Genomic DNA, 27,007 nt, shown 5'->3' on the forward strand with positions numbered 1-27,007 from the left:
TCCCGATCGACGACTTGAAAGTGGTTTTCCGACCGAGAGATGGCCTTAACCTGAGTGAGTGGCCGCAACATTTCATAGCACGGGCCATTGGTATGGCAGCTCAATACCCGACATCACCCTCCACCAGCTGACCATACGTATACGCCAAGACCAGAACGTTGCAGTGGTCGGCACACCGGATGAGGAAATAGCTGCACGACTACAGAAGATCAAGGTTCTATGTCTCTCAAACAAGCAGTACGAAGTTCAGGCATACGTGGCAGCTCCGGATGCTTCCTGCAAAGGAGTAATTTCAGGCGTAGAGAAGAACACTACGCCCACAACACTGATGACGAACCTCAGATCCCCGACGGCACAGATCCTCCATGCAAGAATGATGGGCACTTCAGCCACGGCCATTATAACGTTCTCTGGCACTCGGGTACCGCGGTATATCTACTATTACGGAGCGGAGTACCGTTGCTACATTCATAAGCCCCGACAACAGCTGTGTGACGTGTGCCTCTCCACGACTCATAGAGCAGATGTTTATCCCACCCCGACAAACCCAGATGTACCGTATGTGGCATTCCAAGCCCTACGGACAACCATGTATGCGCGCCGAAATGCTTCAACTGTGGTGGAGAGCACCCCGCCACCGACTCCCGGTGTCCAGCACGGCAAAGGAAGCCCTTTAACAAGAGCCACATACACCGACAGCAGAAGAAAATGGCGGCACAACAAAGTGAGGAGCAGAGAAAGCCCAGCAAAGCGACATCGTTCAACCTTGAGGAAACAAAGACCACCACTGCACCACATCACCGCTCCTGCACCCGGTCTCGGTCAAAGAGGCAGTCCAGGAGCCGCAGCCATTCTCAAGGTCTCGAGAGGTCCCGCAGCCGTAGCCATTCCAAGGATCACAAGCGCTCGCGAGGCCGGAGCCATTCTGCCAGCCATATCCACAACCAGCAGCAAGAGGGCAACCAACCTCAGGGTGTATGGGCGACAAGGCTGCAGCAGCAAGGAAAGAATGGGGCACTGGGGCCCGCAGGCACTGGTGGCAAAACAACGTCGGTGAGTTGGTCAGCGCAGTTTCCTCCTCTTTCATCTTCCCATCCTTCACCCGCCTCCACACAACAGTCACAAAACCAAACAGTTCCCGGACAGGCTAACACACCCACTGATACGCCTCCACTTACGCCTGACAAACGGAATGACGACTACTGTGCAAAACAAGAGGTGCGAGAAATGATAGCTGAGATGGGGAGTATTCTAAGAGCAGAAATGCAGAAAATCAAGGAAGATATAATGGCCGATGTCAAGTACATGGTGCAAGAGGTAATTAAACAGGCCATGAGTGACATGAAGCAATTCATTAGCACCTCCCTCACCCAGCCAGCTGACTCCCTTCCACATGACACAAACTCCGCTCGAGATCCACGAAGGTCACACCCCTATACCCGTCCGGGTCGTTCAAGCACAGTTTCCCTCATCACCGACACACCGAGTAATCATGGCCAGCAAACATAAGAAACTTGTTACGACACCCTTCCGAGTGTGGCAATGGAATTGTAGAGGTTACCGCAAGAAGCGCGGGGCATTCACACAATTCCTATCTACAAAGCCACACCAACCAGATGTGATAGCACTCCAAGAAGTGCACTGCACTCCTACACTTCCTCGTTACAACACATACACAGATAAACACGACACCACCAATCCGCATTTAGCAGCCACCCTCGTATCTAAACACATCACAGTGGTCGATCACACACTCGACAGCTCAAATATTCCACACGTTCTTATAGAGATCTTACCCACATCTCGATCGCAAACCAGCTTGTTCGTACTAAACATCTACAGTGCACCTAAATCTCGACGGGACGAATTTGGACACCTTTTTACTGCTGCTTGCAAGCAAGCCAAAAAGTTGATAATTCTCGGAGATTTCAATGCGCACCATCCAGCGTGGGGATACCAAACAGAAACTCCCAAAGGCCGCAGGCTAACTCACGCTATGACCCTTCATCAATTACCCCTTTTAACAGAACCTGACACGCCTACGAGAACAGGCAACAGCGTGAGCAGGGATTCGTGTCCCGACCTAACAATGGTCAAAGGGTTGACTAAATGCTCATGGATTAATCTGATGGAGAACTTGGGCAGTGACCACAACATTCTAGCCACAGAGGTTGAAGTAGCGCCGACACGTATTCCCTATTGTAAGATCAAAATAACCGATTGGGAGGCATTTCGGCGCAAGAGAACAAACTCCGAACAAAGCGATGCACCGTCCCTATGTGATTGGATTCGAACTCTTCAGGCAGATTTCAAAGCCGTCACCAAACAGCTAACTACGACAACGGAGGTCCCAGAGGTGGATAAACATTTACTTCACCTCTGGGAGGCTAGAAGAGGTCTTACGAAGCGATGGAAGAGGCAGCGGCACAACCGCAAGCTTAAACAAAGGATCGCACGGATTACGGCAGAAGCGGAAAAATACGCCAAAACCCTCACTAAGAACAGCTGGCACAACTTCTGCGACCGCCTGAATGGCACGCTGAGTACATCTAAAACATGGTCAATCCTCCGAGCATTACTCAACCCAACACATACGAGAACTCACACTAATAACACCATCCGTACTATTCTTCACAAAGAACAGATGGATGACGACAACCTCCTGCGAACGCTGCAACAGCGTTACATATCTACAGGTCCACGGCCCAAGTACAAAGACTATCCACACAAGGAAGAAACGGACCTGGATGCAGACATCACAGAGGCAGAAGTAAGGGCAGCCCTGCTAGGCATAAGACGAAACACGACACCGGGAGCAGACGGCATTCATTATGCACTACTACGCAACCTCGATGATAAGGCCATCCATCAACTCACTGACTTCTACAATAAACATTGGAAAGACGGAACACTTCCTCAGGAATGGCGGCACGCCGATATCACATTAATTCCAAAACCTGGCAAACCTTTGTCCCTTCAAAATCTGAGACCCATATCTCTGACATCGTGCGTCGGAAAACTCTTCGAACACGTTGTTCTACTGCGCCTGCAAGATTACCTCGAGGCGACCAACTTCTTTCCTACCACCCTATTCGGTTACCGCGCTAATTTGTCGACACAGGATGTACTGCTACAACTTAAGGAAGATGTCGTGGATGGCCCAAGTGTGGCTCAAACTAGAGCAATTTTGGCCTTGGACCTTAAGGGGGCATTTGATAATGTCTCACATGACCTCACTTTAAACAACCTTGCCTCCTCCCGATGTGGCAAACGCACCTACGATTATGTACGAGTGTTTTTATCTGACCGCACGGCAACCATTGGCCTTGGGGAACTTCGGTCGGGCACTATAAGGCTTTCCGGCAGAGGCACTCCGCAAGGTTCAGTTTTATCACCTACCCTGTTCAACGTGGCCATGGCAAAACTACCACCACTCCTAGACAAAATTCCAAATGTGCAGCATGCGCTCTACGCCGATGACGTCACAATCTGGGTAAGCAAAGGGTCAGACGGCGCCATTCAAGACGCACTACAGGACGCTGTCAATGTGGTTCAAGGGTATGCCTTAGCCGGAGGACTCACTTGCGCAGCTGAGAAGTCGGAACTACTGCTGGTGTTTAAACGCCGGAAAAAAACCAACATATCACCAGACGTTATCGTGTATCTGAATGGAAACCTTATTCCAAGCGTAGATAGACTCCGCATATTAGGACTTCATATACAACACAACGGCAAGGCCACATATACCCTCCAACTACTGCGCAAACAAATCGCCCAAGTGACTCATATGATTAAACGCATTACCAACCACCGACATGGACTTCTCGAAAAAGATACTCTCCGATTGGTGCAAGCCCTCATCATAAGCAGATTGACCTACCACCTCCCCTACCACAACCTTACTCAAACCGAGACAAGCCAGATGGACGCTCTTCTCCGCACGGCACTAAAGGCTGCTCTGGGACTGCCCAATCACGCGTCCACACAGCTCCTTCTACGACTTGGGGTTCACAACACCATACGTGAACTAATTGAAGCACATTTTAACAGCCAAATTGAACGTCTGCAGCGGACAAGACAGGGTTGTCTCATTCTCTCTCGGTTGGGATACAGCGTGCCAAACAAACCGCAACAAGAGCCCAAACATCTTTCACTTGATATCAGGAGGAAAATTCAAGTAGCCCCCATACCCCGCAATATGCACCCTGATCGACATAAAGGCCGGAGACGAGCAAGAGTAAAAGCTCTAATGCGAATCGTAGGTGACGGCACATCTAACGCACCAGTCCTTTACACTGATGTGGCCCGATATCCACAAAAACGGGCCATGTGTCTGGTCGTAGTGGACAACACCGATTCTGTAACGGTATCGGCTACGCTTAAAACCCTGGACAGCGGCACGGCAGAGGAGGCTGCTATCGCCCTGGCTATTATACACGCTTCACAATTACCAGCACCGGACGAACCAATTACCATGGTTACCGATTCACAAACTGCCTGTCGGAACATAGCGAAAGGAATGGTCACACCCTACACACACCGTATCCTGACATCAATACACCCCACTTTGTTACACAGGGTGCGCATCGTCTGGACACCTGGACACGCCTCTCTCCATGGCAATGAACGCGCTAATGCGGTAGCTCGAGAGCTCACAAACCGGGCGCCATCGGAAGAGCTGTCCAACCCAAACGATGCACCAACAGCACCACTCAACTACACTGAAACGCTACGACACTACCGACAAACCCGCATGTACTTCCCACCACCACACAAATCACTCAACCGAGAAGACGCTGTTGCCTGGCGGCAGCTTCAGACTAATTCATTCCCCTGCCTTTACATCCTTCATCTCTCCCACCCCACACAATATCCCTCATACTGTCCCTATTGTGGAGCGAAGCCCACGGTGTATCACTGCACCTGGGAATGTCCACAACCACCGGGCTGCCGCCCTATTCCTTCACCCTCACAATCCTCTTGGGAGACTGCGCTGACCAGCTCAGAGCCGCAGGAGCAGCGTCGGCTGATCCAGCGGGCACGTTGTGTGGCGCGAGCCAATGGGGCCCTGAACTAAGGGCTCCACCCAACGAGGATAATCCTTGAGGCCTTCACAAATAAAAGTTTTCTCTCTCTCTCTCTCTTCGTGATCATTCTCACTGTTCCTTGCCTGGCATGACTCGGGAAAAAATACACACTCCTGAAATCATTCAGTGGCCTTTCTGTTAAATGGTATGTCTCTCTATGTTATACAGCTTAGGCATTTAGTACATTAGTTGCCTAAAGCATTAAATGCAAGACAAAATGTTCTTCGTGCAAACAGCACAATCACACATTGAAAGTCTCACCTGAGCGCATCTGCAGAGATCAACAACGTCGAGGTGCTTAAAGATGTTGACAGCCACTTCAGAAGGAATGTAGCTATCAAAGAATGGAATTTCATTAATTTCATCCTGAAAAGACAGAGAAAAAACATTAATGTGTTTTGAAACCCTACAAGGTTCAATGAGAACAGCTGGCCTCAGCAAAATAAGACTTTGTACAACTGCCACAAGGAAGACCTTTAAGTTACGCTCTCATAAGACTAGAAAATTTCAAGTCTACTGGCAGTGGACTTTTCCAGCATAATCAAAAGGCAAAGTCTTTGGGCACAGAATAGCACAGCACCACTACAACCAGAACTTCAGAAATCCAGGTGAACAAGATCAATACGCATATCTCATAGCAGTTGCACTTATGTGACGCTAATGCCTTTATATTCTAGGATAAGCCAAAGTTAATGACATTAAATGCCAAGATGATCACTTAGGTTTGCACGACAATGACAAGATTACCACAAAAGCAAACATTCAGTGGCTGAAAGTTCAAAGAAGTACACTGATAGGGATACTATTGAGCATATTTTATGAATTATTTCAGTCTACTTCAGAAACATACATTTCGACTGTATACATCAGTGCTAACATTGAGAGAGACTGAGTGTACAATCAGCAGCTAATTAAATGAGTAGTGAAAACACAGTTTGCCCATGTTTTTTTTTTTTTTGTCTTTTCTGACTGCCTGTGGTGCATGCCCACAGGAGTACTGTATTTTAATTGTGATTAAAATGAGAAAAAGTGGGGATTATTATCATATGAGACAAGTAATGACATATGACAAGTAACGAGCAAATTAGGCGAGACTCAGGACTAGAAGAAAGTACACAGCACAAGCGCTGTCTAACAACTGACAGTTTAGTGAAAAAGCATGAAATATTTAAACATGAAAGGACACAATGCACAACAACAACCGAAAAATTCCAAGAAACAACAAAAAATCCTATGCCTTACAATCACGCATGTTACAAGAACAACACTTCAATATCGGTGAGAGCAATCGATGGATGGCTCACACACTTGTCTTTGCTTTTTGTTACTTCAAACGCTTCCACAATTTCTTGGGTGTGCTGGTGTCTGTGCCTCACCACCACAACAGTTGTGTCTAGCTCAGGTCTGTAGCCGCTCTGCCGGCAATGGAGGGGAAGGCACGATGAAGGTGCACCTTACAGAGAGCTAGCATAGGCAGACACTGCCCTGTCTGACCAATATACGTACCAACGCACAACAAATTGATGGTGTAAACAACGGTGCTGGCCCAGTCAGTGAGTCGTGTAGAGTGCTTTACAGAGCACTTTTCTCCACCAGTAGCTACCCGCCATTCCCACACCCTTCTGTCAACGCTTGTGCACGCACTTCCCAGCTTCTTACCAAAACAAAAGACGACAATAACGTCGTAATGACTATCTCTTTCAAGTGGTGCGAGACGGAATGGATAAAGGGGCCTTTTTTCGCATATCTGAGAGCAAAGCTGCTGCAACAGCCCCTCTTTTTTGTTCTAATTTCAAATGGTGCACTTTCTTCTAGTCCCGAGTCTTGTTTGCGCTGGCCATCACAATGATGCAACATCAACTGAAATAGCAAGACATACATATAAGCAATATAAATATGCCCGTGTGCCTACAGAAACATCTGCCAAGATAACGTGAGAATAAAGTGGAACGCGGCAACGGCGAAACTCAAAGAACTTTGAGCTACAACAGATTAGGTGGCGTAAAAAACTTGAACACGGCTATGGTGCCAATGCAAATGTTTGCAAATTCCACACTGCAGCACAGCCCCAGCACTGTAGGACTGAACGGATATCACCTAAACAAAACTATGGTCTCTTAATTGGTTGGTTGTATATTTGGGCAGCACAGAAAAAGGTTTCATCAATCAGCACTATGTTTTTTGCAGCAGTCTGTAATAGATCTCTGGAGTAAGATCTGAAGGATATTTAGAAATTGAGGGATAACCTGTAATGCAACCTTAGAGCCCTGCTTTTCACCCCGAATACAATCTTTAACAATTAAACACCGACAGAAAATTTCCCTCCACTACTGTGTGTTACTCAGCTGCCAATTGGACCAATGAGAGCAACGTGCTTTTACAAATGGTTCGCAGCATCTCCTTGATACTGATACTAGCGAAGCCTAGTCTATCCAATAGCCTTAACCACATCCCATACTGCAGCACAAACTAGCCAATGTGTTCTATCCTTTATGCTTAACATATCTAAGAGTGGTAAGGGAGCGCACGACAAATAACTCTGTACTCTTGCTCCTATTTCTCAGTAAATGGAACACCCCTTTGTCGAAACTCATTTTGCCAGTCCCCTGAGGTTCCATTTAAAGAGATTCTACTCTAGTTCAGGGCGGAAGTTAACTAAATGCCGATGGGTCAACTCACAATGACAGCCTACAATGATAGCCTATAATTAGAGCTGTGCGAATGGCAAAATTTTGGGTGCAAAGCGAATTCGAATATTAAAGTGTGAGTGCGAATCGAATATTTCTTGAATATTTCTAGAATGTTTCTCAAATACTTCGAAGCGAAATTGCAGAAAAAAAAGTTGGAGAGGATTCCTAAACATATTCTTATGCGGTAACATGAAAGTGTTTCTTTTCGCTACGTTGATGAAGCGCTGGCGGGGTGGTGTTTCATAGTTGTCTTATCAAGAATGAGGCAATGTAGAGGCCGAAATGTATTTATGTACATGGTTTGGTGCAACCAAAGTGATGCCGACAACACTTTACACGTGATAGGCAAATATGCCATTTCCTCAGCCTCTCCTCCTCTTTCAACTTCTGTGGAAATCCAACTGATGTGGCGGACAAGGGTGTGCTCCCTTCAAGTCTGGAGTTCCAAATCTGCCTCGTAGACGTCGATATATAACAACATCTGAAATTTTTGATGCTAAAAAGTCTTGGCGTCCGATTTTTCGGACTTCCTGCCCAAATTTCAGGTCCAAAACAGCATTGAGCCCCATGTTGGAACCAGCCTTTTCTTGAGTTAATACATTTTCAACCGTAGCGGAGCTTGAAAGGCAGCTTTGCCGCAATACGGGGGTGTGATGACGTAAAGCATATTGAATATCTAGGGACCACTTCCAATCGGACGTTGACTGTGTCTTGACCAAGTTCGACCGTAACGGAGCTTGAAAGGCAGCTTTGCCGCAGCACGGAGGTGTGATGAGGTGATGCATATCGAAAATCTGAAGGGGTCATTTTCAATCAAATGTTGACTGTATTTGTCTTTGGGAAGTTCGAATAGTAAAATTCAAGTGCGAATCGAATCGAATAGCAAACACTATTCGAAAAATATTCGAAATTTCGAATATTCGCACACCCCTACCTATAATAAATCCACAAAATGATTGCATCCTAAAAAGCCTCTGACAAACGTATGGAATGAGGGCGAAACTTCACCGAACTCGCAACCACATTTAATCACGAAGAAAACAAAAGAGAGAGGAACACAGGAACAAAAAATCACGAGGTGCGCGTCAAAGTGCACAAATTTTGCGTGCCAAGAAAACTTTCAAGCAGCAATAATTATGTCGTGATAATCTCCGCCATCAAACCAAAAAGATTTGATCACTGTGCTCTTAGGACATCGCAGCTGCACAGTTCAGTGGCAGCTTCTTCCCAGGCATGCAAATACTTTATCCTGCACAATAAGCGAGGGCCTGGTGTGTTGCTACACTGCTTCACAGTCACACCCAGCTGACACAACAGCATGAGAGATTAGCCAAATCTCTCTTGTTTTGATATTACACGCATGCTCTTAAACCTTTCATCATAGCAACAACCGCTTCGGCCAACATAAAAATCATCAAAGGAAGTAAATAAATCGCCCCGACATAGCAAATATTTAAATGAGCCATCACGCACCTCACAATTTTATATGCTTATATGAATTTCTTTTCCCAAATAAACATAGATGCGAGTCCACTGAAGTGTCGCATCCTTTTCTCATTCCAAATGTTTGGGTGCTGCTTCTCATGATGCCACACAACCGAGCTTGTTGAGCTTCCGCGAATGAGGCAGCACAGGACCTCTTTTGAAGCTAGAGAATTAGTTTTGAATTCTCAGGAATGCGAACTAAAAAACTGGGCAGCCGAAATACGCAAATATCTGTACCTCAATTATGCTGCCACACAGTGCAATAATACTGTAAAGCACTACGGAAGTGCCCAGTTTCGCACAAACGCCCAGTATTAACATTTCCGAAATTTAAAATCCTGAAGATTATACGTTACGCGCCCACCACTCCAAAGTGCCAGCATCAGCTCAAGTATTCACCACATTGCTGCTGTTACGAGACTGCTAGGGACAAGCTGCTAGCTGCACGATGCATTCCTACACCTTCGTCAGGAAGATCGAAGCTGTTGAGTGGCAGTGTGCGTTGAGAAAGAATGTGAGCTGCACCTCTCCGCATTTCAACATAGAAAAAGAATCCGCAAGTAGGACGCCCTAAAGCACCTCAACTATAGCAAGTGACTATGAACTATGAAGTGCGAGCACATGGATGACAGGCCCGTCTTCAATGAAGAGTTGGAAAACACCGTTTGCATAGTTGGATGAGTCATTTGCTCGGTTCAGTGACGACGAGCAGGCATTAGTGCATCCCATAATTTACTATTTCAACATAAACATGCTTTTTTCGATTCCACTGCCACCTCAGCACTGCCTTGAAACTTTTCTTTGGCCGCCACCTTGGTTTTGTTGCTTTAAACGGACAAACACCCATATCTAGATTAACGCAATTCTCAGCAAAAGTGGGGTGGACACTTCTGCGGTACTTTACGGTAGGCCAACAAAACTGGCAACCAAATACTACAGTGTAACTGAAGACAGCCTGGAGTCATAATGTATGAAGTGAGAGATGCAAAGTGACAGAAACAAAAAAGGACTGTCGAAATTCATAGAGCAAGAAAGAAATGGGGAGTGTACGATATCAAGAGCAGTGCTTTGCTTTCAGGTCCCAGCCTGAGGTCAAAAACATACCAGAGTAAGTGCAACAGAACAAGCATATGCCAGTTGCAACAAAAGCTAAGTGGCTGCTCAGCACACTGTAACAGAATTCAAGACATTTGCCCCACAAGAATCGTCCACATTCCATAAAGTGAATGGAAGCATTAACAGGTATGAGGTTGAGATAAAGATTATTAGTGGAAAAGAAGCAGGGAAGTGATCAACAGAGACAGGGTCGTCGAAGGCATAGATAAAAGCAAAACACAGAAGAGGTCTTAATGAAGAGTTTAAGGAGGGAAATGTAAAATGCTAGGGGGCGATAGGTGTACTAAAGCATCACTGGAACAAGCAGGCTAATAATAATAATATAATAATTGTTGGGGTTTAACATCCCAAAACCACGATATGATTATGAGGGATGCCGTAGCGGAGGGCTCCAGCAAGTTCGACCACTTGGGGTTCTTTAACGTGCACCTAAATCTAAGTACACAGGTCACAAGCATTTTCGCCTCCACTGAAAATGCGGCCGATTCGATCCCGCGACCTTTGGGTCAGCAGTTGAGCACCATAACCACTAGAACACCGCAGCGGCTAACAAGCAGGTTAGATGACTATTTGTAGAGGGGGACACCAAGGGGATCATCATCAGCAAATGTGATGACAGAGCATGACAGTCAAACCTACATTCTTATAAAAGTCAAATGTTCTTGAAAATTATCTGTAGCAATGATTATCTAAACTGAATTTGGCATACTGTAGAATATAGACTCCAGTATGTGAATGACGTGTATACAATAGAACCGCGTTCTTATATTTGTAAAAAAAAAAAAGAAAAACGCGAGCAAAACGTGTTATCCGGGAAAACGTACAATCCGAGTTCACTAAAACATCACGCAGTCTTGCTTGATAACGACATCGCGAACGTTGGCACCGGTAAAACGTACGAAACGGGAACGTGTCAACGGGTTTCTACAGATCTGCCAAAAATGTAATCACCAGATCATTGATCAGGGTGTCCACCAAAGACGAATCCTGTGCAGGTGCGACTTCTGGACACTCCAGTGGCTTAGTACGGCAGCCTAAGTGGCGCTTCTTTTCTTCGCGCTTCCCGAACAAATCATCGTTAGTTAGGATTTCGCCCTGCAGCAAGCGGTCCGCAATGTCAAAGGCTCTAGGCTGCTCCTGGCACAGCGTGTTAGGCTCGAGCTTGACGAATCGCCGCTTGACGGCCCGCTTGAGACCCTGTGCGTCACAAGCAAATCCGACAACAAGGCGATCTTCGGGGCGAGCATCATCGACGGGTCCAACCGGCTTAGCCGCATCTACTTTCAGTTCTCGCAACCACTGCGACCTGAAGCTGTCGAGCTCGGACATTGTCTGATGCCAACGTCGTCTCCTACATTAAAACATGACTTCGGCAAGCATGTCGCTGATCGCTATGTGCAGTTTAATTTCTCTTTGCTCTCAATGCACAAGCACTCGTCACATTAAACGTGCGGCTTCCGCTACAAGGTTACTCGCTACAGCAGCGAACTGTGCCAACAACCGCTAGGCTATTGCCACAATAAGTAATGTATGCACATTTTCTCTGCAGGGGCTAATGAGCGGTCTGCAAAAGGCGCCATTGCTAGACGTCCCATCACTGTGTACGACGTTCTTGCGAAAATGCGCTAAGCACAGTCCCAAAGGACTGTACTGCGCTAGTTGTTCACGCGCTTGAAAATACAGAGCTCGTGGAAGCAGCCTTCTGAGCAAAATTATTTCTGTTTAAAGAATGATGCGTGCCAAAGGTAAAGAAAAGTTAACAATTTCCTAATCCGAAACTGCATCGTGTGGAATAGCCTCGCTAGCAGTGTCCGACAAGTTAAACTGGGCCAATGCCTCCTTGACTAGATGCCCGCCGCGTCGCTCGCTTTCCCATTGCGGCGGCGGTTCCCTTAGTTCACCACAAAATCCGTGAGGCAGCGCTCGTAGCCTGACCGACTTCCGGCGGCAGCGGAAATACGCTTACACCTTCGAGACTGTAACAGACGTGATGGCAATCTCGGAGGCAGCAGCACGTGACCTTTGTTAGTACGTAAGTAGAAGTAAGTAAGTAAGTAAGGTGTTGCTATTCTCTTTTAACACAGAACAGGCGTTTTAAGTGCCGCAGGAAGAAAAACCCGTTGCATCCGTTGCGCGCGTGCGCTATAGGGGGCGCTCGTGGCCTGACCGCGGAGAAAAAAAGAGGGAGAGGGTGCGGAACCGGGTTACCGGACCACGCGGCGGGCATCTAGTCAAGGAGGCATTGACTGGGCTTGTGGTGCCGAAAAGGTTGTGCAGTTTGTATGTGGTTTTATTTGTAAATAAAACTCATATGGGCGTGATTGTCGCTGGCTGAAGGCAATAGGAAGCTAGGTGCGCGAAAGAGAAGCGGACGCGACTGTTTGTGCCGGACTTTGAAGGCCTGCGAAAGCTCCGGCGACCCGGGAAGGAAAAAAAAATTCGAGGGAGAGCTCTCGGTGGAGACTCGCAAGATGACGATCCCGAAGGTGATGCGGACGACTGTTTTGGGTTTCGCTAAAAGGTAAACAACCGCTGCATTCACTTTCCTGCGGTCGCTACGAAGCTGCTGTTTAAGGACGGAGCCGTGTCAACGACCCGCGTGATTGGGCGTGCTCGCGGAAAGTTGGTTTCGCGTGCATAACTCAGCATCGGCCTTTCGGGCAGCGTGAGCGACGACTTTCATGACACCTTCCAGTGTAGGCCTTCGAGGCGTGGCGAAAAACTGCAACAACTGCGCCATCATTGGCCAAGTGAAGGTACATTTTCCCTATAAATTACAGAGACGTATTAATACCGGAAAGCTTTGTCCTATGAAAGACTGCAACTGACCTCTGCGGCGTGCGCCCAAGTTTTGGCGCGTCTATCCTCGCCCGATATATGAACATCTGGTGCAACTGCGTGCGTTTCATTTTTAAGCGAGGCAAACATTACGATGCGTAAGTAGCGACAGCCTCCTTAATAAAACCTTCGTCCTTAATGCAATGGTGTGGTGTCTAGGGAAAGGTCGGCTGAAGTGCAGAGCGCTCGTGGAATACGATACCTGGTGAATACAGTGCTGCGTATGCATAGTTTTTATCGGCTGTGTAGCCGGCACGTTGTGAACTCCATTGCAGTATATTATTTCTTTATTTTTTTATGTTTACGTCGTACTTTCGGCGACGAGTCGCGAGATTATTTTGAGCATTTGTACAGGTTTTAGCGCCTGATTAATTGCAGTAGCCTCACAGTAGTCACGTGCGGAGCAGGGAAAAAAAAAATACAATTCTTGTATTTGTTTCAGATGCCTGAGGGGGCCAGTGAGTTTACAGACACAGCTTGTGGTATGTGCAACTTTAGCTGATTGCTGTGTTTGTTCGTGAGAGAAGCAGTGAACGGTTTTTTAACAAGTTATCTTGACTGTGACGAAATATACACGTTATTCAAATATGCATGATTGTTGAGATAATTATGAGTAGCCTGTAACGTTAATAATTGAAACTGCATTTATAGCAACACACTGTAAGACTGACATGCACCTAATTGCAAGAATATTGTTTGCAAAGTGAGTTAGAGCTCAGTGATGTTGTATTTCAGGTAATGGTAATGTATAATGTCTTCATCAGGTGTGTGTTATCAACAAGAAACAAACATGGTGCGAAATGATGCATACATGTGCAATCTACACTTATCACTTATTGTACAGTGGTCATCTTTAGGGAAGGAGGCACGTGAGAATGTGGCGAATAGCCTCGCCGACCACAGGTCGTGCGGCACTGCAGTGAGACGTGAAACCAAAAAGGGAGGTGCACACAACTGCCTTCTTTCCTCACTGTCTTACCAGATGCTTGCTTTATCGTAGTCTTTCTTGTGGCATGCCCACGAAGCAGAACTTTGAATTTGTATGAACGTGTTTGACGTAGCTTCGAAAGAGCAAACGGTATGCATTGCAGGCAGTGTGATCGTCTTGTCGTATTCTGCTGTTTTGCCTCCACTTGTGTGCAGCTTAATCATGCAGAATGAAGGAAGAGTTCAGAAAGGGGTAGAGGCAATTGAAGAAATGGCCTTTCTCGTTTCACATATTGCAGCGGTGCTGTGCCGCAGGTGGAGTTTAAGGCTACCTGCCATGCTGTTCCCTTTCATGAAGTTAACGACTGTAAACTGTTGCATGATACCTTAATAACTCGTGTACCTGGCTTTACAGAGAGCAATGTCGACAACAGAGTCCAGCGATGTGTTGTTGGAGAAGGTTGGCAACAAAGGTGTCATCACCTTGAACAGGCCAAAGGCACTCAATGCACTTTCTCTCGAAATGGTTCGCCAGATCTATCCCGTCCTCAAGGTGAACGCTTTTTTTTTCCTCGGCAGTTTCTTTTATTGGATGTGTGGAACTACTACAAACGTTTTTGTATCGCCGCAACTTTGTTTCAATTAAAAGAACACGATTTTACATCATAGAAAATTTGAGTAACTTGGTCACCTTTATTTGTAGTATTGAAGGGTTCAGTTGCACCAGAAACAATCAAATATAACTTGAATTAGAAATAATAGGTGTAACTATATTAATTAACACTTAGTTTCCTTCGCTGAGTTGTTGGTCACGAAATCTTCACTCCAGCACGCTAAAAATTCTGCTTTCGGTTTCCCGTTGTGTCCCAATGTTTTTCAGGTACGAAACTGAACATACAAACAATATTTCAGGCTCTGTAAAGCTAATTGACTGTGCCTAAAGATGCCTCTTTAGCCAGAACGATGCTTATGTAAGTGATAAAAAAATTTTGTACAATACATAGGACAAGATTTGCTCTGCCACTGCAGCTTCTTTTACAAACTATGTCCCGCTCATAAATAATGAATTAGTTATGTAGTCACAGTGAAAAGTTAACTGCACTGCATGGAATTGATAATTGGATGATGCATAGCCTGCTGAGGAAATAAACTCCTATTACGGAAAGAAAAACAGAATGCTGGCAAAGGTAGTGTGGTTAGGTGTTTTTCCTTCCACATGAAGGGCTTGTTCATTAGATAAATAAGCTGAAAGAAGGGCTATGATTTTGAAGTAAATTCTCTCATAATTTTGTAGTAAATGAAGGTCCATATGCTCCGAGCTTGAGTAGAAATATTAATAGCCAGACAAGCTCCAGGGCAGTGCAGTTCACTGAAATACTCGATTCTATGAATTAGCTTTAAAAGGCCAGGAAGCAGTTGAGTTGTGATGCAAGGCTCTGCTCCTTTGATTGGTATAGCTGCTGCATGTAAATTTAGCCATAAGCGACATGGGTGATGCTTGTGTTGATTTATTTACACTAGACTCTCGGCAAACGGAAATCTCTTAAACACAATTGCTGCTTAAATGGAACAACTGCTCCTACTGTGATTGGCTTCATACCTGAATAATGCAACCCTGTTCACCTCTCGGTAAATGGAACTCCTGTTAAATGGAACATATTTTATTGGTCCCTTCAGGTTCCGTTTAACGAGAGTCTACTTTATTTATTTATTTTACGAGTTACACCGGAATACCTGGCTCTGCTGTTATGCATGATTGATAAATATTTGTCTGTCACACAGCAAAATGTCTGTTCTTATGTGAGTCAAGGTGTGGCAGCTGAATGACATTTTAAAAAAAGGGGGGGGGGTTAACTCGTAAAAATTAACATTGCTTGGCAAATGCTAAGCAATGTTTGGTTGACCCTTTCAAATGTGCACCCACATTGCATTTATTTCTTCTGCTGCGTACATTTGTGGCATTGAACCTCAGAGGAATATTTTTGCAGTTTTGGGTGAGATAGAAATGGAGCACCTGACATGGTTTTGCTGTGACTAGCTTTCTCTGCTGTTTGACACGAGTTTGCAGGAATTAATTCTTTCTGCTACAGCCAAGATTAACATATAGGTCACTTAAACGCAGCCGAACACTGTTAGAATGATTGATACGGAGTCACTTCTGCAGCAAAAGGGACAACGTGGTTTGACGAGCACCAATGTAGCGAAGAATTTTAGAATGAATTTGCCTGTTTTGTGGGACAGGGGTGGATCTAGGGTAACCTTCATGATGGAGCAATTCATTTGAACATATACAAAGAAAGGGCTGCTTGCTCTAGGAATGCCCTGCTACCTTTCTTATAAAGCTGTTGGTATGTATTATGTATACTCCTATCAGTTTTAAATGCAAGTTACAGAACTCCAGGCGATCAAAATTAATCCACAGTCTCAGACTACGGCATGCCTCATAATCATGATTTTGGTGCTTAAAATACCAAAATTTTGTTTTTATGTGTGTGCATTTAGTAATGTTACTCCATGTTGTCAGAAAATAAATCTCATGCCATCGAATAATAGAAATATGCTATACTTACTCGTGTTCAGTTCAAATTGCACAGTTGAGCAGATCCATCCATCATTTCAGTAAGAAAGGTTGCTTTTTTGATCCAGGTTGAATAGATGTTTTTAAAGATTCTCTACATGACCTTGTAATATATTGCTTGAAATGTTTCCTTTTATTTGTTTGTGTATTTCACTAGATTCTAGTTATAACCTTATGGGCAAAATTATGTTTTAAATAACATAAGGTAGCAGCGTGCAGTTGTACGTGTTTGCTACACAATTATATTGAGTGGTTTTCACAATTGCCTCAATTCCCAGCTCACGACTGTTCCGCTTTCATGACTCGGGATGTACGCGTCTTCAGAAAAGATGCTTTAACCGCTTCCTTTCGCCTAATCTCATTGTCACAGTTTATTTTTGTATACATATACATGTACCTGTAATCCAAACGTCAAACTTCATTCCTGTTTGCAATGCTGAATTCTAGCAACTATTATGTTTGTGTGTACAGATGTGGCATAATGAAAATGTTCGTCATGATGCTTGTCATACCGTCGTATAATTACAAAGTGCATTGCACTTACATTTCGTAGTTCAGAATTGCAATTCATACGTAACTATTTTTATTACATTATTATTTCATTCTGTTGTAGCTGTTCTCCACCTTTGATCTTTGCAATTTATCGATGTGTATGCATGAAACCATTGTTTTGATTCTTGAAGATATCTAATCTAGATGTTTTACTCCAATATGTAGGCTCACTTCAATATTTTTGTACTAATCACGTAAGCCCATGACACTCCCTTGCACTGCCAACTGCAATGTTCTGGTTGGCCCAGAACAAGGTAGGCGTTAGTCCTGGTTTCAAGCCTCTTGACAAGGACGAATTTTTTATCAACTTAGAAGGTTTTTTTTTTGATAAATCAGTGAGGATTTCCTCGTAGCTTTGTACTACAAATGGGTGGTTGCTAGTTTTGCCTTCAATAACTGTTCTGCCACCTTGCGGAATTGCTCAGAAATAATTTGAAACACATAACTCTTCACAAATTCACATGTAACGTCTTTTTTTTTTTTAATGCAGAAATGGGACACAGATCCGGAGATGAAAATGGTAATCATCAAAGCGGCACCTGGTTCCAAGGCCTTCTGCGCAGGCGGTGACGTCAAAGCCATCGCCTTGACGCAAGGCAAGGAGTCCGAATTGCGGGACGCCTTCTTCCGGGAAGAGTACCGATTGAACAACCTCATTGGTGAGTGCTGCATTGCTCTTCAGTGAATTACTAGTGTCCACTCAACTTCCTTACTATCCGGCAAGGCAGGCTGGCTCAAATATTTGTTGTTTTTTAATGTCTAGTCAGATATCATATAATTTGCTATTACGTTCCTTTCATGTTCTCTAGCTGTAAGTCTTATTGTGTATGTGCGGGGAATGTGAGTGCCGAATTTTTAACGTGGTCTAGTACGCTGCTTGTAATATTTTAAACATACACTCGGCACCCTCTGATGAGACTACCAAGAGGATGGATTTCACAGAATATCAAAATATCAAAATAAAAATATCAAATAATAACTTGGCATTTTTCGTCCCAAAATAAATACAAGAACTCAGTGCATTATTGTAGGATGTAACCGATTGCTTTTGAATATGAAATTTTTTATGGACATTATTCATCATTTTTACTGCAAATAATTTATCTATTTCACCAAAATATTCCTCAAATACGAACTGAGTATTACTGATAATAGGCAATCGCGAATGTTCTGGCAGTATCACCGGTCAACAACGGCATAATTATTCCCAGCACTATTAATAGTATTATTGGTAGTAATACTACCAATGGTACTATTGATTGCACAATCGATAGTAGTACTATCGATAGTTTCAGAATAACTATTGATGCTTTCGATAGTCCATTTACTGATAGCTTTGCATTACTAATGCCTCTACAGATGCATGTGCAGAATTGGAGAACCCCAGTGGGAGTGAGGCCAGTGCTTGGCCTCACTTGCTGTCTTTGCTTGTTGGCCTCGCTGGTGCCACTTGCTGTACCCCGTTTACACGGCTTTTCTCTGGACCTTGTCTTAACGTTCATTTCACCTCCTCATCCATAAATCTGCCTTTTCCCACTTCTTACATCTCAGCTTATCTGGTGAGGGCTTCGCACTGCCTGCACCTCTTTCTTAATGTGATAACGTTAAAGACCCCCTCGCAATAGAAGTTTCGGTATCGGTGTAGGCAGCGTTGTTGGTGAGCAAAGAAACCTGATTGGTGCAAAATTTAAAAATTGGCGGTTTGAGCCAGAATCAAACCTACACCTTCTGCATGGCATTCAGGTGTTCTACCTCAGAGCCATGCCAGTGCTTGGAACTGTTTCCAAAGGAAAGCCTATACATATATAGTGCGAGGAATTGAAGATGTATTTCGTTAACATGTTGTGGGAATCGAGCGCGCCCTCCCCTTTGGCACCTCGTTCCCCAGCTAGCGCGTGTGTTGGCCCCGCGCGGCTTGAGCGCCGGGAACCGCCGTTAATCGGCAGTATGGCAACCACGATGGCGGCGCCAGGCCTCTTTGTCCGGTGTGAGCCATGTGTCGGCTTCCCGGCGCGCGGGCATGCGTCCGCACGTCTCGACATGCTCACACCACCCCGCTAGCCTACATCACTGCGCTGCGCCTGTCCTCATTGGCCGCCAGTGACGACCCCCTTCCCCCTTGAGCTCGCTTCTGTCTGGCGCGGGCTTGCCCGCGGGAGATGCTCTCAGGCTAGCACAAGAGGTTGACGCGCTGCTCTGGCAGGCGGCTTCTCGTCAGTGCGCTCGACTGCTGCCCTTTGTGTGATGGTCGTAGCGCCGCTGGCAAGCGTACTCGATTGGTCTTGCGGAGTTCCCTTTACGGCCTGCAAGCCCGTGACTGTCGTACTGTGCTGCATCTTGGGTTAATAAACCCGTGTTGTTTGTTGACATCCTGCCTCGAGTGCCTTTTCTGCGCCGTGCTGGAGAGTCGACGAACCCGGCCATAGCGTCTTTGTTCGCTGCAGCAGTGGAGAACGTCGCGTCCCTTTCCGGTCGCCTCGTAGGATAAGCTTTGTGCTAAACTTATCTCCACATAACTGGCGCCCCACGTTGGGCAATACAAATGGGTCCAATTACGCTATCACATTCTACATTTGAAGGCGAAGCTCAAGCATCCTCCAAGTGTTTATTTTTCGTCTCTTTTTGTCGAGCAAGCGGTGCATTAAAGTGGATGTCATTGGACCGTCGCCAAGGTTAAGCACTTCAAAAATTAATGCAACTCAGAACTCAGATGCAGCACTCAGTAATGTTGGTTTTGTAAACAATTGCTGCATTGAATGCTGCTCTGCACTCTTGAAAAATCTTTGATCGATTCGTTTTGGCTTTGAAAAGCAAAAGCGATGTAACACATCGACGGAAACCGAGGACAGACAGGAAGGATGCTCAACTTGCAACTGAGTTAGATAGAAATGAAATTTAACCCATTGACAACGACTGCACATGCACTGGAACCAGTGTGCCCCTTGAGAAACGTGCTGACCAAAAGCAAAAAAATAAAGCCAAGAAAGATAAGATTTAATCGCAATGTGTTGCGTCTAGAAGTGAACTAACCATGAGTGCGTTGTTTTTTCGCTGATAGGGTGCTTGACGATGTGATACATCGTCAAGTTTTCGCTCTTCAAAGCCAAAAGATGTTTCACCAATGAGCCGAACAGTTAAAGCGTCTACGGCATCTGTGATGGAGTCCTGAGAGTGCTTGAATTTTTTTTAGACAACCTATACTAACCCTGAGTTGTGTTCTTTTCTGTTGCATTTTACAGCTAGTCTGACTGTCCCGTACGTTGCTCTTGTGGATGGTGTCACTATGGGTGGGGTAAGTCACTACAGACGTAGTCTGCTTTCTTTTCACAGTTGCAGTAGTATGTGAGAAAGTGTGTGTGGGATTTTTGCATCTTTCAAACAACCCCCAGTGTAAGCTTTGCTGTGCGACAAATTTTCAGCATTGCTCTTCTATTTATGCACATAGTATAGATTCCCGCTTGAATCTTCGGTTCGAGTCGGAATTGAATCCCGAACTAATGCATTGCAAGCAGGTGTTCTACCACAGAGCCACGCCCGTGCTCGAAATTGCTTTGGAAAAAAAAACCACTATATGAATGTTATGTAGAACAAGTAGCGTGATTCACACTTGTAATATTGCGTGGCGGAAGCGTAGAATGACACCAGGCGTGAAAACATGTAAGCTGCACAGCAAGGGGTTAATTTCACGGTCCATCAAGTTAGGAAGCACAGAGGCATAATTAATTATCATGATCAACAACAGCATCGACAATGTGTGCAGCTGCGAAGGTGTGCGTGTTGCCTTACGGACCTGTAGCAGGTACCTCGCCATCTTGCAAAAGGAAGAATTATGTCATAGTGAGCACGTCACAGCTGCACTTGCAGTAGGCATTCTAGGATAGTTTGAAAGGGCCAATCTACAGGTGCACAGACATTCCTTTCCTTGTGACATGGTTTAGGTCTCCACCGAGAAGTAAAGCCAGGCTTGCAATTGAGAATGCGATGCTAACGGGGTATGATTTTGTTATCGCGTTTTACTCTTGAAGGCAAAGCTCGAGCATTCTCCAAGTTCTTCTTTATTCTTCTTTTCGTCCAACTTAATTTCTTTGCATTTATATCTTAATTGCTACGCTACAGTTAAAATACTACAAATAATGTTGCCTATGTGTTCCCTGGCTTCATTGTCTGCAGGTTTTATTAGGTGGTGTGTAACAAAGAAAATGAGCCCTTGATTCATTCCACCTGTGTTGTTCAGTCACAAGCAATATGTCATTTTGATCGTGCCCATGTAATTTTACAGCCAGTGCAGTCATGAGCAATTTCAGGCTAATAATGTCCCCCTGCACCGTCCTTGGCTTCACTGTCTGTTGGTTTCACTGTATTGCCTGGGATATGTGTCGTCGCCATGTTGTTTTCCTGCAACTACTTGACCCCGAAAGGAGCCCTGCAATACTTTTCTAATGCAGTCTTAAAATGCTGCCGATCAGTACTCGGGGCTTTGGTGAACTTGTGAGCAAGGTATTAAAGCGCTGCATGCATCAGGAAAATCACAATTTCATTTCAAAACCACCAAAGATCGCTCGCTCTCCTTTCGACAAACTACGTAGTTGAAAGTACGGACTATGTTGCAGGAGGGATGGACACGGCCATCGGCTAAGTGAAAACGTTGTCACTTGCACTCCTATAGTTCATTAATAAATAAAAATATGCTCATCTTCGTCTTCGAAAGCACTGAAAAGATATATATATAATTTCTGCTTTTGGTATCAACCGAGAGTCATCACTTTAACGTTTTGTTTTCTCTTACGTTCATGCGAGGCAGTACAGGCTGTAATGCATCTGTGTTAGTATTTTAAAAATTGCGTTCCCGAGTCGGTCACTCGTCTGGCACGGTACTTATCGATGCACATTGTCGATTCCAAAGCCACCGCTACATTTGCCAGTGTACACTTGCTCCTTAAGAGACACCTCTGCAGACATCGCTTTGTGTTTAGTTAATTGAAACTGCTTCAAAATGCGTGATGTTGAGTTAGCCACTTTCATTCAGTCAAGTTGACGCTGGACAAAGCTGCTTTTCCTCAGCTTCTTATGGAGCTCGGCCAGACATTAGCACAAGTTGTACATCTTTTGCTGTATAGGTGCCGCCACGTGCTGGTGCGGTGCTTGTTAGAAATGCTCAAGGCCATGGCATGCATTGATGTGTAGCTCCTTGCTCTTGCCAACCCTCCCTGTGTAGCTTCCACTGTGCTTGTTGAGACGAGAGAAAGTGCTTAAAGTAACCGTAACTCTGCTTATGCTTCACGGATTTAAAAAGAATCTTTAAATAAGAGAGCATCAACAGCATCAACAAAGTGTGCATCTGTGCAATTGCACGTGTTGCCTTACGGACATGTAGTGGATGTCCGTGAGCATGTGCCAACTAGCCCAACAGCTTTTACTAATGTAGTGGACACTTCGCCCATTCACAAAAGGAGGAATCATTGTGTAGTGGGCACTTCACAATTTTACTTGAAGTAGGCATTCTACGATAGTTGAAATGGCCAATGTTACGCACACAGAGGTTCCTTCCTTGCGGTGTCCACCGAGAAGCAAAGCCAGGCTAGCGATTGAGAAGGCAATGCGAACAGGGCCAATATTGCGCTCTTGCGTTCTACTCTTGAAGGCAAAGCTGATGTGTCCTCCAAGATTTATGCTGAGCAGGGTCAAGCAACACTATAGGTTTCACACTATGTTGTGTTTAATTCCCATCTTGCAGTGTTTTTTTAGTAAGCATCGTCGTGACATGTGCGTGCCTCATCGTGTCATCCTGCAGGGTGTCGGACTTTCAGTTCATGGCACCTTTCGTGTGGCAACGGAGAGAACGGTGTTCGCCATGCCCGAGACCGCAATCGGTGAGTGGTTGCCATTGTACTCGCACTAGCCCGTTATCCATGTGAAAGTTTCAAGCTTCTATAAGTCACTGATCTCGCGGGCACTAATGTTTACACGGTGGATTGAGTGACACAAGGCAGCACAGTGCACAAGACTATCACACTAAAAAAAATTCAAAACAAAACTCTCAGTACAATATGAATATTGCTATACCTAATAAATATGCATTATTTAAACCAACAAATTCCAAAACCAGCGATAAATCCTCTGACTGTGTGAATAGCAAAATTTTGGGTGCGAAGCGAATTCGAATATTGAAGTGTGAGTGCGAATGGAATGGAATATTTTTCGAATATTTCTCAAATATTTCTAGAATATTTTTCAAATACTTTGAAGTGAAATTGCAGAAAAAAAAAGTTAGGGATTCCTTAGCATATTCTTATGGGATAGCAACATGAAAGTGTTTCTTTTCACTAGGTTGATGAAGCACTGGTGGGGTGGTGTTTCATAGTTGTATTATCAAGAATGAGGCAATGTAGAGGCCGAATTCTATTTAGGTACATGATTTGGTGCAACCAAAGTGTTGTCAACAACACTTTATACGTGATAGGCAAAGATGCCATTTCCTCAGCCTCTCCTCCTCTTTCAACTTCTGTGGAAGCCCAGCTGATGTGGTGGACAAGGGTGTGCTCCCTTCAAGTCCGGAGTTCCAAATCTGCCTCGTAGACGTTGATATATAAGAACATCTGAAATTTTGGATGATAAAAAGCTTTGACTTCCGATTTTTCGAACTTCCTGCCCGAATTTCAGGTCCAAAACAGCATTAATTGATGTGGCAGAGGCGGCATTAATTGCCGCCTCTGCCACATCTTTCTTTTCCATGTTGGAACCAGCGTTTTCTTGAGTTAATACATTTGCAAATTTGCGACTGTAGCAGAGCTTGAAAGGCAGCTTTGCCGCAATACGGGAATGTGATGAGGTGAAGCATATTGAAAATCCAAGGACCACTTCCAATCGGACGTTAACCGTGCCTTGGAGCTTTGCAGCAATACGAGAGTGTAATGAGGTGAAGCATCTTGAAAATCTGAAGGGGTCACTTTCAATCGGACGTTGACTGTACTTGTCTTTGGGAAGTTCGAATTGTTTGAATAGTAAAATTCCAGTGTGAATCGAATCGAATAGCAAACACTATTCGAAAAATATTTGAAATTTCGAATATTCACACACCCCTATGTAACCCTAACCTCAGCCCGGCAACCTTTGTCTCACAGTTGCAGATACAATAGAACATTCTTACTTGTTCGCTGGCTGACTTTCTTCAAAGTCCGGTCCTCCACTGTGTTGCGTCCAAAGCTGCTGGTCTTGATGCCTACAAAGAGAATGTCATCCTTGTCACAGTCAGTGCGGTCACCTTTGAGGTTGCCTTGCGTTCTGGTCGATGTTGCCAATGAGGCACTAGGCCTGGAGAGTTGGGCCCAGTGATGGTAGGTGCCCAGTTTAAAGAGCTGACGTGGCCTACCTGAGATTGCCTTGTGTGACGCTGCTGGTCGGCCTTCGAAGGGGGACTGCTGCTGAGGCACCTTAGACTACCATCAGCGGCTGCAGCACCTCTGAGGAGCCTCACCTGAACATCTTCGAGGTTGACAGCTGCACCTCATAATGCCAACGTCATGGCCTCTGAAATCAGACACTCACGGCTCCCATTGCCAGTGCCATGCTGGCGAGACCACCTTCCTTGACCACATCCATGCAGACGATGCCAGCTCATCGTTGTTTTTCTCATGAACACAGCTCGGGTCATGCGCCTCGAGCCCCTGAAATTCTCGTCGCGTGTGCACATGCCTCTTCGATCGTTCTCTGTGCTTCATCATCGTCATTCTTCCTCGCACCGCATGCCTCTTACGAGACAGTCCAGTCGTCCAGCTCAAGTAACGTGCTGCACTAAGCTTCATTTCACTGGCGATGGTTCACATTGCTTGAATTGAGATCTTCCACTCTGTCGAGCAGTAGAGTGAAAGTGTTGCATCTGAGTTCTAAATTGAATTGCTTGATGCAATGAAAAAGTGTCTCATTTTACCAATGAATCCTCATGTACTGGCAGTTCTGCGTGGTTATCAAGTAACTGCTGGGTTGCTCTATTAGTACACCCGGAAAGCTTGTTATCTTCATTACATTTAGATACAGTCAAGCCTTGAAATAATGAACGTCAGTATAACACAAGTTTCAATTTAACTAAGTGCACTTAAACCTCATTAATTTAGCCATAATTAATTCGGTAGATTTGGACTCATCTTCTGTTTCCAGCTTAGTATGACCATGTTTTTGCTCGATATATTTACTGACACTAAAACTCTACATCTTGTTATTCTGTTGCAGTAAGTAGCTAACGAACCACTTACAGCAGGAAACCTCATTTTAATTTGCTCAAGCACGTGACACTATATTTTTTTGGAGATATTTTCCTAGTGCCCAGTCACAGTCTTGGTTTCAGAGAACACCGAGAGTCAGCCCGTAGTGTTTTGTTTATAAACACACCTGCCCACGTGAGTACACAAAACAGTCACACACTTGCCACACACCACTTGAACATGTGTGGCAGAGAGCGCACGCAAGGAGCATGGCAGCCAACTCAGACTCATGATGTAGGTCGCTTACATTGCAACCAAGTTGATGTCGAATTCGCAAGGTGTTCCGTTTTGCACTCAGTTGCGTGGCATGCACGTCAAAATTGATTTTAAATATGTTATAGGTTGCACTAGCTGTTGATATTTCGCAGGTGATGTTTGCATATGTGCGCACAAATCTATCTCGTAAGTTATGTCGCTTACAAAAAATCTTCTGTTAGTACTGCTTTAAGGTTGCATGAAATTGTGACCATGTCATCACAAAGTACTCATTTGGCCTCCGTCGTGGCAACATGTTGGATGCAGCCTCAAGCTTCTTAGGTAGGGTTCATACCACGGCAACCAATGAAATCCTGATATCCTGGAACGAGCAACGGCTACTTTTTTCTCACCTGTTATGGTTGCTTGCACGATAAGTGAGGGCAGAACTCTGGTTTGCGTGAGTTGTTTTGTGGTCATTTAAAAAAAAGCAGCACTAAAAACATGTGGACAGAAAGACACAGTCAACATGATGAGCACCAGCTTATAATTTGTCTTTATTGCCGTCACCCAACAATTTATTATTCATAAATTTATTTAGCGTACCCTCTTTATCACTTTCAAACAGAATTTTATCCCTTTTCATGATCTGTCTTATCTGTAATGGTCTAACTATGCAATGTTGTCCCCCATGTGCTTGAGATCCCAAGCTTGCTTGCTTTTGTCCATTTACGAAATGAATTACTAATAGAGGTTCTGCAACTTTGAAAGATATGCACCAGTACTTCTTTAGAGCCTTGCTGTGACATGCTTTGTCTGGTGCGTTTGGCGATGCTTTCCCATGCAGGTTTTTTCCCTGATGTCGGAGGCAGCTATGTGTTGCCACGGCTACCTGGAAAGCTGGGCCTGTACCTGGGCTTGACTGGACAGCGGATGATTGGCTGGGACGTCCTCAAGGGCCGGATTGCCACACATTTTTCATCGTCCCAGAGGGTGAGGAGATAGGGTTACCTTTTTTAGATGGGAGTCAGGGACAGCAGGGGCAGAATTTCTGCTCCATTTGAGCTTTCATGCGGCATCCTGCTCCATCGCTCGCCATTTGCGCTTAACTAAAACCCTGCACCGCACTGCGCCATGCAGGAAGTTTTGCTACTAGTGATGTGCGAATAGTAAACTTTAGGTTCGAAGCAACTTCAAAGTGAATCCTCATTTGGTTGAATAATTTCTAATCGAATAGTTCGAATAGTATATATCACAAATTGCAAAGAAAAGTGAGCATAT

At 44.9% G+C, this 27,007-nt stretch overlaps 2 protein-coding genes across 2 annotated transcripts in view; one reads left to right on the forward strand and one right to left on the reverse strand.

The window, feature by feature from the left end:
* LOC119394479 (F-box/WD repeat-containing protein 8) overlaps positions 1-11,957 on the reverse strand; it is a 55,630-nt gene extending 43,673 nt beyond the window's left edge. The window contains exons 1-2 of the mRNA XM_049415795.1: positions 11,330-11,957; positions 5,349-5,453 (exon numbers count right to left, since the gene is read on the reverse strand). Coding sequence (XP_049271752.1) covers positions 5,349-5,453; positions 11,330-11,707 — 483 coding nt within the window. The 5' untranslated portion in view covers positions 11,708-11,957. The remainder of the gene's footprint in view (positions 1-5,348; positions 5,454-11,329) is intronic.
* A 650-nt stretch (positions 11,958-12,607) lies between these two features.
* Positions 12,608-27,007, forward strand: part of LOC119394480 (3-hydroxyisobutyryl-CoA hydrolase, mitochondrial) — a 35,063-nt gene continuing 20,663 nt past the window's right edge. The window contains exons 1-7 of the mRNA XM_037661782.2: positions 12,608-12,899; positions 13,659-13,698; positions 14,559-14,696; positions 17,764-17,932; positions 20,513-20,565; positions 23,065-23,143; positions 26,574-26,719. Coding sequence (XP_037517710.1) covers positions 12,850-12,899; positions 13,659-13,698; positions 14,559-14,696; positions 17,764-17,932; positions 20,513-20,565; positions 23,065-23,143; positions 26,574-26,719 — 675 coding nt within the window. The 5' untranslated portion in view covers positions 12,608-12,849. The remainder of the gene's footprint in view (positions 12,900-13,658; positions 13,699-14,558; positions 14,697-17,763; positions 17,933-20,512; positions 20,566-23,064; positions 23,144-26,573; positions 26,720-27,007) is intronic.

The sequence above is a fragment of the Rhipicephalus sanguineus genome, chromosome 5 (assembly GCF_013339695.2).
Source record: "Rhipicephalus sanguineus isolate Rsan-2018 chromosome 5, BIME_Rsan_1.4, whole genome shotgun sequence".
Lineage (NCBI taxonomy): Eukaryota > Metazoa > Arthropoda > Arachnida > Ixodida > Ixodidae > Rhipicephalus > Rhipicephalus sanguineus.